General features: G+C 35.6%; 1 protein-coding gene across 1 annotated transcript in view; it reads right to left on the bottom strand.

Moving 5' to 3' along the window:
- Positions 1–10928, bottom strand: part of LOC311078628 (uncharacterized protein) — a 55108-nt gene extending 44180 nt beyond the window's left edge. Inside the window, exon 1 of the mRNA XM_084107554.1 lies at positions 9697–10928. Coding sequence (XP_083963680.1) covers positions 9697–10213 — 517 coding nt within the window. The 5' untranslated portion in view covers positions 10214–10928. The remainder of the gene's footprint in view (positions 1–9696) is intronic.
- Between the last annotated feature and the right edge of the window lie 2414 nt (positions 10929–13342).

Genomic DNA, 13342 nt, shown 5'->3' with positions numbered 1-13342 from the left:
TATGAAAAATTAACTGTAAATGACCGTAACTATTTTTCCGCGTTCCAAAGGGTGTAGTACTTTCCTAATGACCTGACTGACTTACTACAGGTGAAATTTCCACAATAACTCGCATACTGTACGTACTATTGTCAATTATGTTTATGAAAAAATTACTGTAATTCCCCTTAAGTATTCTTTTCATGTTCGAAAGGGTGTAGTGCTTTCCTAGTGACCTAACTGAAGTACTCCAGGTGAAATTTTGACAATAACTCCCTTACTGTATATACTATTATCAAACAGGTTTATGAAAAATTTACTGTAATTGACCGTAACTATTTTTCTGTGTTCCAAAGGGTGTAGTACTTTCCTAGTGACCTGACTGACTTACTAAAGGTGAAATTTTGACAGTAACTCCCATACTGTACGTACAATTATCAAATGTTTATTTAAAAATTACTGTATTTCCCCTAAAGTATTCTTTTCATGTTTCAAAGGGTGTAGTACTTTCCTCGTGACCTGACTGAAGTACTACAGGTGAAATTTCCACAATAACTCGCATACTGTACGTGCCATTGTCAAATATGTTTATGAAAAATTAACTGTAAATAACCGTAACTATTTTTCCGCGTTCCAAAGGGTGTAGTACTTTCCTAGTGACCTGACTGACTTACTACAGGTGAAATTTCCACAATAACTCGCATACTGTACGTACTATTGTCAATTATGTTTATGAAAAAATTACTGTAATTCACCTAAAGTATTTTTTCGTGTTCCAAAGGGTGTAGTGCTTTCCTAATGACCAGTGTGACTTACTCCGGGTGAAATTTTGACAATATCTCCCTTACTGTACGTACTATTGTCAATTATGTTTATGAAAAAATTACTGTAATTCCCCTAAAGTATTCTTTTCATGTTTCAAAGGGTGTAGTACTTTCCTAGTGACCTGACTGAAGTACTACAGGTGAAATTTTGACAATATCTCCCTTACTGTACGTACTATTGTCAATTATGTTTATGAAAAAATTACTGTAATTCACCTAAAGTATTTTTTCGTGTTCCAAAGGGTGTAGTGCTTTCCTAGTGACCTGACTGAAGTACTACAGGTGAAATTTCCAGAATAACTCGCATACTGTACGTGCCATTGTCAAATATGTTTATGAAAAATTAACTGTAAATGACCGTAACTATTTTTCCGCGTTCCAAAGGGTGTAGTACTATCCTAGTGACCTTACTGACTTACTACAGGTGAAATTTTGACAATATCTCCCTTACTGTACGTACTATTGTCAATTATGTTTATGAAAAAATTACTGTAATTCCCCTAAAGTATTATTTTCATGTTTCAAAGGGTGTAGTACTTTCCTAGTGACCTGACCGAAGTACTACAGGTGAAATTTTCACAATAACTCGCATACTGTACATGCCATTGTCAAATATGTTTATGAAAAATTAACTGTAAATGACCGTAACTATTTTTCCACGTTCCAAAGGGTGTAGTACTTTCCTAGTGACCTGACTGACTTACTACAGCTGAAATTTCCACAATAACTCGCATACTGTATGTACTATTGTCAATTATGTTTATGAAAAAATTACTGTAATTCACCTATAGTATTTTTTTCATGTTCCAAAGGCTGTAGTGCTTTCCTAGTGACCACACTGACTTACTACAGGTGAAATTTTGACAATATCTCCCTTACTGTACGTACTATTGTCAATTATGTTTATGAAAAAAATACTGTTATTCCCCTAAAGTATTCTTTTCATGTTTCAAAGGGTGTAGTGCTTTCCTAGTGACCTGACTGAAGTACTCCAGGTGAAATTTTGACAATATCTCCCTTACTGTACAAACTATTGTAAATTGTGTTTATGAAAAAATTACTGTAATTCCCCTAAAGTATTCTTTTCATGTTTCAAAGGGTGTAGTGCTTTCCTAGTGACCTGACTGAAGTACTCCAGGTGAAATTTTGACAATATCTCCCTTACTGTACGTACTATTGTCAATTATGTTTATGAAAAAATTACTGTAATTCCCCTAAAGTATTTTTTTCATGTTTCAAAGGGTGTAGTGCTTTCCTAGTGACCTGACTGAAGTACTCCAGGTGAAATTTTGACAATATCTCCCTTACTGTACGTACTATTGTCAATTATGTTTATGAAAAAATTACTGTAATTCCCCTAAAGTATTCTTTTCATGTTTCAAAGGGTGTAGTGCTTTCCTAGTGACCTGACTGAAGTACTCCAGGTGAAATTTTGACAATATCTCCCTTACTGTACGTACTATTGTCAATTATGTTTATGAAAAAATTACTGTAATTCCCCTAAAGTATTCTTTTCATGTTTCAAAGGGTGTAGTGCTTTCCTAGTGACCTGACTGAAGTACTCCAGGTGAAATTTTGACAATATCTTCCTTACTGTACGTACTATTGTCAATTATGTTTATGAAAAAATTACTGTAATTCCCCTAAAGTATTCTTTTCATGTTTCAAAGGGTGTAGTGCTTTCCTAGTGACCTGACTGAAGTACTACAGGTGAAATTTCCACAATAACTCGCATACTGTACGTGCCATTGTCAAATATGTTTATGAAAAATTAACTGTAATTCACCTAAAGTATTTTTTTCATGTTTCAAAGGCTGTAGTGCTTTCCTAGTGACCACACTGACTTACTACAGGTGAAATTTTGACAATACCTCCCTTACTGTACGTACAATAAACAAATAAGTTTAAGAAAAAATTACAGTAATTCCCCTAAAGTATTTTTTCATGTTCCAAAGGCTGTAGTGTTTTCCTAGTGACCACACTGACTTACTACAGGTGAAATTTTGACAATACCTCCTTTACTGTACAATTATCAAATATTTTTAACATTATTACATGTGTTTATTACATATGTTTATGTAATAAACTGTAATTCACCTATAGTGTTTTTTTTATATATATTCCAAAGATTGTAGTGCTTTCCTAGTGACCACACTGACTTACTACAGGTGAAATTTTGACAATATCTAATAATACTGTTTTACATAATAATATATATAATAACTGTAATTCACTTGTTTGTTTAAGGTTGTAGTACATTAATAGGGGCTACATTATTATTAACAGTAGTGACTGAACCTGTACGCATTGGTGCAGCAAATCTGACAGATAATGAACAGCAAGATCATGGAGGCATTCAAGATACTGTACAGTGCACTGTTTTATTATCTTTATTGTTTCTATTATCTTTATTGTTTCTATTATCTTTCTAATTGTTCCACTGGGATTATACATAAAAGTTGTAATTAATTCCTCGTGGTTAGAGTAATATTTCAATATCACCTCTTCAAAATGTTGCTGTTGTTGATCCTCTCTTGGTTTAAGTTGTTCTTATATTATCATAAACCCTTTAACTGATTGTTTTGTCAAGTACTTTTTACTTTACTATATTTTCTTTTAGTGAAGTGACGTAAAAGTTTAAGTAAAACAAATGTGTGTGTTTGAATACAATTTTTTCAAATGTTTTCAGTCAGGACTACTTTGGGTAAACAAAAATATTTAAGCAATTGAACATGTTATTTAATATTTATTCATTGCATTATGTAATTGGTTAACACACATAACTATAACTGTTAGTGGTTTGTTACATAATTAATCCTTGTCATGTTTACCAATGTGAACAGTGCCAAAGATGGTACCAAATGCTGCATTGGACTATCACCAGACAAGCTACCTGAAAAAGATGCCCAATGGTTGTGCTCACTGTGTACCTTAAACAGTGGAACATCATTAAAGAATATCTGTTGAAACTTCTGCTTTATTGTCCTTGTTGCAATATGGATTACCATTATATATCTGTATTTTGGGACTTACAGTTAAAGACCCAAGGACCAGATAGGATTTATTAAGACCAGGCGTTAGAAGTGCAGTCAATTTAAGACAAGAGTCAGAATTATAATAAATTAAAGGAAATTTTACTGAAGATAGTTTGCAGTTTCATCAGGCAGAAGTCAGCTTCAAGAATCACAAGGAGTGATTACTCCAGTGATCAAAAGTAGGCCGCTTCCCCTTACATTTACAAAAATCACAGCAATTATACCCATCACCAAGGTCTAAGCTTTGTCATTGCTTCAGGTTGAATGATTCTGATTGGCTAATAAATAATCACACATTTTCTACACATAGATAGACTGAAGCATATCTCCATCAATTATGCAGCTGACATTTGGACCCTGAATTTAGGCACATCGTGACCTTCCACACTTGTAGTGATTGTAATGAATAGTAATTGGACCAATTTTTGAGTCTCCAGTCTAGGACCAACTCTATAGCGCCACCACCAGTTCAAAAATTCAACATTAAAAGGATTATGGCTTTTGAACCCTTTGATCTACACTCACCTAAAGGATTATTAGGAACACCTGTTCAATTTCTCATTAATGCAATTATCTAATCAACCAATCACATGGCAGTTGCTTCAATGCATTTAGGGGTGTGGTCCTGGTCAAGACAATCAACCATTTCTACACTGTAAAAAAAAATCCTAATTTTACAGAAAATAACTGTGATTTTTTGACGATCATTTTCTTTAATTTGAAATTGTACTCAAAACTGTGCTCAAAATTCTCAAAATTGTACTTATTGTATTTTTCATACAGTATTTTTTCTGTTTTCTTAAATTACATAAAAATGTATGTAAAATTACAAATATAATCTGTAATTAAACAGTAACAAAACAGTTAAATGATAAAATGGTCAAATGACTGTCAGCTCCCCAAAAAACTGTAAAACATCCTAAATTAAATAAACTGAAAAACACTGTTATTTTACAGGTATTTCCTGAATAATCATATACCTTCATTGTAAAAAAAAATCATAAAAAAAGGGTCAAAAGACTGGCAGCTGCGGCTGCCAAACAAAAACCATAAAATTAAAGTAAAATATTCTAATTTAAATAAACCGAAAAAACACTGTTATTTCACAGGTATTTCCTGCATTATTATGATCATACACCTTCATTGTAAAAAAATCGTAAAAAAAGGGTCAAATGACTGGCAGCTGCGGCTGCCAAACAAAAACCATAAAATTAAAGTAAAATATTCTAATTTAAATAAACCGAAAAAACACTGTTATTTCACAGGTATTTCCTGCATTATTATGATCATACACCTTCATTGTAAAAAAATCGTAAAAAAATGGTCAAATGACTGTCAGCTCCCCAAAAAACTGTAAAACATCCTAAATTAAATAAACTGAAAAACACTGTTATTTTACAGGTATTTCCTGAATAATCATATACCTTCATTGTAAAAAAAAATCATAAAAAAAGGGTCAAAAGACTGGCAGCTGCGGCTGCCAAACAAAAACCATAAAATTAAAGTAAAATATTCTAATTTAAATAAACCGAAAAAACACTGTTATTTCACAGGTATTTCCTGCATTATTATGATCATACACCTTCATTGTAAAAAAATCGTAAAAAAAGGGTCAAATGACTGGCAGCTGCGGCTGCCAAACAAAAACCATAAAATTAAAGTCAAATATTCTAATTTAAATAAAGTGTAAAAAACTTTAAAATAAATTTGATGTCACCATGATTGAGATCAGTGTCTGCTTTAGTTGGGCCCATGACCCTTGAGTTTTAACTTTTATATTTCTCTGACTGCCTTAACTGTGTATTTGATACACATTAGTTATAGTAATAAATGCAAGAGAAAATATCAGATGATCTTGGTCATCATATTGTGATCTGATTCACTGATTTGACAGTCAAACCTCTGAATATATTAGCTGAGCTTACATAATATATAGATGGAATTAAGCTTCATACAAATTCTATGATTAATGTCATAATTTATCACATGACGAAATATAACAATCTGAAATTTAAAATATATATATATATTATGCAGAAAAAGTTTTGAGCTGGTTCATTTTTTTTTTATTTTTTTTTTTATTGTAATATAGAGACATCAAGAATCAACATATGAATCTCAACAATGGTGATAACCAACAAAGCCTTTTTGTGACTTTATAGTAGTTCAGATTTCTTTTTCATTGTCACCATTGTTGCGATTCATACGCTGATTCTTGATGTCTGAGTGAGTCAATATGATCCTGTCAAAACATTTTCTGTATAATGACTTCATAAAATCGGAGTATCACAGCACTGCAGGATCTTCTATAGCAGTTTTGACATGCAAAAATTAACTAATATTTAACAACTTAATCAGATATAACACTTCAGATTGTATCAATGAAGCAAGCTTTTTATCACTAAAAAGTGACTAATATCATCTGATCTAAGATTCTCTTGGATTTCTGCAATAACAAATATGCATCCGAGACACACAGTTAAAGCAGTCAGAGAAAACTCAAGTTAAAAACTAAAAGGTCAAGAGCCCAACTAAAGCAAACACTGATCTCCATCATGGTGACATCAAACTTTATTATTTTCAATAAAGCTTCAACTTCTAAACCTCTGTTAATTCACAATAAGAACTTTAGTATGAAAGAAATAAAGTCTGGATTGTAATAAGTGAAGATGCTGAGATCCTGAGAGATCTGGTAGTGTTTAATGTTCTGTTGGGGTTTAAAGTGTTTCTGTATGGTGTGTTTTGTGTGTCACCATTGTATTGAAGAGTAGAGCCTGAGCTTCAGTTCAGGATGAGCAGAGAAGCACTGATGAAATGCTGCATGTTGCTTTATTTAACAGACAGTAACTGTGTAGTTGCTGATACAGTGACGTATAATCACAGCAAATCATGCATGTAGTTAACTGCATGTTTTTCAGTAAAAAATTCAGAAAATAAATGTGAAATAACTGTTTCTGTTAAATGAAGATTTTTGTAAAAGTATTTTGCATCCTATTTAAATTAGGATATTTTACATTAATTTTACGGTGTTTGTATGGCAGCCGTTGCTGACAGTCATTTCACTGTTTTTTTATGGGATTTTTTTACAGTGAAGGTGTTTGATCGTAATAATTCAGGAAATAGCTGTAAAATAACAGTGTTTTTCTGTAAAACATTTAAGGAAAATTTCTGTAAAAGTTTTTTGCACTTCATTTAAATTAGGATATTTTACTTTATTTTTACGGTTTTTGTTTGGCAGCCGTAGCTGACAGTCATTGACCGTTTTTTTAAGATTTTATTTTTTACAGTGTAGGGTTTACAAAGAATGGTGTGAAAAGGGAAAAACATCCAGTATGCGGCAGTCCTGTGGGCGAAAATGCCTTGTTGATGCTAGAGGTCAGAGGAGAATGGGCCGACTGATTCAAGCTGATAGAAGAGCAACTTTGTACACCTGATTCCACTCATTATGGTGATCACAATCAATATCTTACATTAAGACTCTGCCCATTACAGTAGTGGCCATTTTGAAAAGTACAGTGTTAAATGTTTTGTGCTACTCCTCATTCAAATTTTGTTAAATTTTTACAAAAATTGGCTCAGATGATCTTTGGACCGAGCCACACAGAAGTGACTGAACAGATTTTTTATTTTTGCTACCGTTCCTGATATACTTTTCTCCAAATTTGACCTGTATTTGTTGCCTTATGGTAGTTAGCTTAGCATGCTAATTGGTTAGCATGCTAACCTGACGCCATTCTTTCTAATGTGGCTCTTCAGCTATCAGGCTAACCATAAACTACATTAGCATTAAGCTAACTTATCTTGCTAACTTAACTAATCTGGTTAACATGCCTTTGTGTGCTCATTCTTACACTTAAGCCTCTCCTCGGCAGCTTGGTAAAACAGCGTCATCTGAGTGGCGCAAGCTGCTAAACCACGTGCCACGAGCCCTGAACCATTCCGGTTGTGGGTTTGAATCCTGTGTGGCACATTCCCTGACCGCAAGAGGTATTGTGGCCTTAAGTGGTGGAAAAGTTGCTTCTGTTTCAGACATGGTGTCTATATGTGAACGAACTCGATAAATACAACATGCAGCGAATTTATACAAAGATTTTTATTTTGAATTGCTTCTCTCTTCAACTATTGGACCTTCTTCATCTTACCAAAAACACAACTTCCCAGTGGCGCAATGATATGAGTGACAGGTATCTAACCCAGAGATAATGGGTTCGAGCCCCGTGTGGGATGATTTAAAAAAATTGTGTGTCATGTCGATTCCTTTATTATTCAATGTTGTACTAATCTTTCTTCCTCTTGGATTAATGTATGTCTTGTTCATTATATGTTCATTCTCATCTGAACTTCTGTTCATTTTGAGTTAATTTTCACCTGTACTTCTAAACCAGCTCTTTTTTCTTCAATTTCTGCTGATTTACTATTCCTGCTCTTGCTGCTGCTTCAGGGGCTTGGCCCCGTATCACTGCTTGCAGCTATATTTCCACTTGTTCCTTAACATGTAACCAAGAATACTAACACACACACAGACACAGTTTCTTCAAGATTGGATTTGGTGAGGAGGAGAGTCTTTTCAAAACATTAATAAAACATGTTATTTCTCTCAAGGAGAGGATACTTTAAATCTAACTGTAAAGTAAAGACTTTAACTAAGAAATGGTCTCTCAACTATAGGTTTCAATGACTCCTGAGACCAAGAAAAACTTTATGCTTAAAAATAAATCATGAGAACATGAACTTCATCACTGCATTTGCAGGAATTGTAAATATTTTTTTCATATTAACTCATGAAGTAGCCTACCGCAATATCTTTACTCTAATAGCTTATCTTTCCCCACACAGATGAACTGTGATAATGCACAACGAAAAAAAATGCAAGAATTAAATCCCCCTCCCAGTACCCAACACCATGGATTGCCACTCGGCTAGACATGTAAAACACTTATTTAGTGTAATAAATGTAATAAACTGTAATAAACTTATTTAGTGTAAATTAAATGGCCCAGTTTTACTGCTGCTGTTGAAGTAATAATAATGTTAACTTTAAATCGCGATGCTGAGCTACAGTGAAATGATAGAAAAGACAGATGCATTATCTCATGTTAGTCAATTCGCCTCATTCGCGCGAACTGGACGCGCCCGCGCCGCAGGACCTATAGACGCGCGTAAACGCGTCTTTAAATTGAATTGAAATCACTCGCGCCAGACGCTCAAGAGTGAGTGAATAATCAAAAAACCTTTGCTTTAGCCTCAATTGAGTGAAACACCGTATGTGTAACTTCGGCCATTCTCAGTGGTGTGACTGGGACACTTAACTCTCCTTGTCATCATAGAAACAGATAATCAGATTGTGATGTTTATTCCCGCTTCAGTAATATGCTGAAGGCTGCCTTACTTTCGACACACAAGTGTTGATAGGCTATTACTCCTGAGGTGTAACCAATCAGATAGCACCGTGGGCTCAATGTCCCATTGAGCAAGTCTGCAGAGTGGTGATTACAGAGAGGCTGCGGCAGCTATATCATCAGAGCCAGCCAAAGTAGCGCATTTTAAAATGAAATTGACTTTAATCAAACCACGGATTCATGATAAGTTTTGTGATCCGTCTTGCCACTAGTGTAGTAGCACTGATCACTTTGAGGGGGGGATAAATTTATCCCCACCGGGGATAAAAATAATTAAGCAGGGGATACATTGACCTGAAAGGGGGAAATCCCACGCAATGCTTTTTTGCTATCAGTGTAAAAACTTTTTCTCTCAAACTTTTTTTTTCCTCTTAGATCATTTATTTTATTGCATTTAATAAAGACACAATTCTCTCTCCATACTTCAGCATCATGAATGAATGAAGAATAAACACCAACCTCTTTGTTCTTCAGGATCTTCAGTGTGTTTCATTCTGCAGGGTTCTGGATCACTCATGTTCTTACTGTCCTCTTTAATAAACTCAGTCTTTGCAGATTTCAGCTCTTCCTGATGCTTGGCTTCACATTCCACGCAGCGACAGTGGGAGTCAGAGCGTCTGTTTCGGGCAAAATCTTGGATTTTTATCGAAGGTAACCTGAACCTGGACAGCTGTTTCTCAACTGTACTGTGTATAGTTGCACAATAGAAGGGTTTTGGGAAGCTGGCAGTGAGTCTGCCCTCTCTGTGTAAGACATCCCCCACCTGCCAGCTACACGCAATGGAAGCGGAAGATCCCTTATCAGCCAAGTTCAGGACTCTGATTGAAGGACTCATGTTGACGACAACCTCAGAGATAGTCAAAATATTTAGCAAAGTGCTGCTGGAGACCAGGGTGGAGATCACCCGGAGCTGGAGGGAGATCGACTTGTTGAAGCAGCATTTGGAGGAATGTGAGCAGCAAAAGACAGAGGCCATCTTCAGGGCTCAGAGGGGTGACTTCAAACGAGAAGATGACGAGATGGAAGTGTCACGTGATAATTCTCTGCTTGGCGTACAGAGCTCAAACACACTCAGGCCAGGGGATGTGGGACCTGAAGAAAGAGCAGAAAATGTCTCCGTTGGGAAGAGAGGTGTCAGTCTGGGGAATGCTAAAGCCAGTGGACCAAAGACCGCACGGTCAATCAGACCAGCTTCATCAGGCCATAAGGTTCAGAAAAGCTTTGCAACTGCTGAAAAGTGGCAAGAGACGAAATGCAAACAGCTTGTGGTAAAACCGAAAATAGTTTGTCCCACCAAGGTGTCACAAGTGCAGGGGCAGAAAGCATCATCAAGCAAGACGACATCACAGCCCACATCTGAAAAATTGGGGCGGCAGTGGCTCAGTGGTTCATGTAGGCTGTCTACAAACCGAAAGGTTGGTGGTTCAATCCCCGGTTCCACTTGACCAAGTGTCGAGGTGTCCATGAGCAAGACACCTAACCCCAGCTGCTCCCGACGAGCTGGATGGCGCCTTGCATGGCTGACACCGCCGTCGGTGTATGAATGAGTGAGTGAATGGGTGAATGTGAGGCAATGTAAAGCGCTTTGGTGGCCATAGGTCTGTGAAAGCGCTATATAAATGCAGTCCATTTTACCATTTGATGCTTTGATGCTCGTATTCATTTGTAGCTGATGGGAATATTCCAGCATTTATTGGAGAATTACAGTGGGAGGAGCTTCACTGACCATGTGACTACAGTGGGAGGAGCTTCACTGATGATGTGATTGCAGTGTGGGCAGTGGCGGTTCTAGACCACAGTAACTGGGGGGGCCAGGCAGGGGCCACTTGTGCTTTTAGGGGGCACACCTTTAACATTTATCTTAACCCATTTTCAGTATTATTTCAAGTCATTTTTCACCATGTCATGCATGACTGCAATCTCTAGAAAAAGCTAATAAATTATATTAGCTAAGCTAATAAAACAATTTCAATTCAAATGAATGTTTCATTATGTTTAATTGTAGTGTGATATAATGATCAATAATAACACATTTTTAGCATCTATAAGCACATCTAGGTACTTTTTTACACCTGGGGTGGGCGATATGGCAATAATATCATCACAATTTTCTTTTTTTTCAGGAAAATCACGATTTTATCACGATTCTTTTTTCATGTTGGTTTTTCTATTTTGCATGTGACTGAGCATTACAGCCAAACTAATGTCCCTATTTTAAAAACAAAGCCTTATAGGTAACAAAATATAAAAGAAAAAAGAATGGCAGACATTTAGGCCAAAGTGGCGAAGATAAAAATCTTTGTCACTATTTTCTTTGTTATTAAAAATTAAGAACAGAGATACATATTACACATACACAACTTAATATACAAATGAAATAAATGTGCTTTAAATAAATGTGCAGATCACAGTGCTTTATTTTTTCAGCTATAGGTGTATTTAACAGTAGAACTGAAGAAAGTAATTAAATGAACAAATATGAAAATAAAACACAACAGACTTAAAGTTCTCAGTCAAGAGCAGTGAATGATTTCCTCTGTGTGTTTTGTTGTTTTATTAACATTAAAGGGATAGTTCTCCCCCAAAAAAGTCATAATTTACTCTCTTAAGTTGTTTTAAACCTGAATAAGTTTCTTTCTTCTGTTGAAAATAAACGTTATTTGAAAGAATGTGAGTAACCAAACAGTTGATGTACCCCTGTGACTTCCATAGTATATATTTTTTTCCTACTATGTATGGAAGTCAATGGGGACCAGCAACTGTTTGGTTTTGGGTGAACTATCTCTTTAAGGACAAGCGGCAGCATGTTTATTATTAGGGCTACTGTCTCTTTAAGAACTGCACGCGACGCGTCTAATATACACGCATATGACAAGCAGATTTTAATTAATTTTCTCTGTTTGCTTTCACTTTAGACATAACCAACTTTGTTTATGTAAACATTGTCTGTATTTGACAGTATTAGCGCAATATAAGACTCAAAAGATAACTTAGTCCAGTAACAGGCTTTTAGTGCATGTGCGCGTCGAGTGTACGCGCTCAGTAAAGCCCATATTTGAACAGCGCATCAGCAGCGAATGACATGTTTAACCGGCAAGGTTTTAAAGCACATGCAAATGATGAACTTTTGTGAACTGCAGTGTCCCGTTCCTCTGCGTTAACATTTGATGTGAATATACGTCGTGCTGCAGTGTAGCCTTTAGATGAAGGCGCCACAACTGATAAAATGCGCAGTTGTTTGGTGTGATTTTACGATTCCAAATTTAGGGGGGCCAGAGGGGGGGCCAAGCTTGGTGACACGGGGGCACTGGCCCCCCCGGCCCCCCCGGCCCCCCCCTAGAACCGCCACTGAGTGTGGGAGGAGCTGATCTGCCCAAAATCAAAAATATATAAATTACTGAGTTTGTTTTTATAATAAACTTCTAAGCATTTATGCCTGTCTATCTATTCATTGTATCACTGAAACCGCATGACAATTCATTAATTATTTGTAATGCTAATCCTAACATTATTTTGCTTCTTCATTGAAATACAGGTATAAAGAAAATAATATAAATAATTTAAATTCTTCCAAATATAATGGTAAGAAAAACAGTTAAAAGCATAAAGACAGAAATAAACGTACATAGTAGCCAACAATTACTCTCAGTCTGTTAACGCCAATGAAATGAGCTTTAAGTGTCAATTTACAGGAGATCTGAAGACATCAGCATAATAAATTAGGTGAAAACAGGAACTATTGTCATGAAATAAAGAGTGTTTTCAGCAGATCTGTTAATATTGATGAGCGTCAGACTATCAACACTCATTCAACAAGCCATTCAGGATCATCAGCAGATCATCTCAATTTATTCTGAGTGTTTGCTGTTAGAAACACATTATTTGAGTCAGGATACATGATAAAAGCCTATAAAACTGAGTTTTATTTTTTGATAACTACATTCATTACAATAAAGTAATTAGATCATTAAAATGTGCAGAAGCTGAAAACGACCATAAAACGTACTTATACAACTTGTTTTGTTCAAGAAACAACAAATATAGATAAGAGGAATAGCTGGTACTTTATTCCATGTGAAACACAAAGCATATCTCCATTACAACA

The sequence above is a fragment of the Abramis brama genome, assembly GCF_963993115.1.
Source record: "Abramis brama genome assembly, chromosome: 1".
Lineage (NCBI taxonomy): Eukaryota > Metazoa > Chordata > Actinopteri > Cypriniformes > Leuciscidae > Abramis > Abramis brama.
The sequence above is the reverse complement of the archived record's forward strand: the minus strand, read 5'-3'. Positions and strand labels throughout refer to the sequence as shown.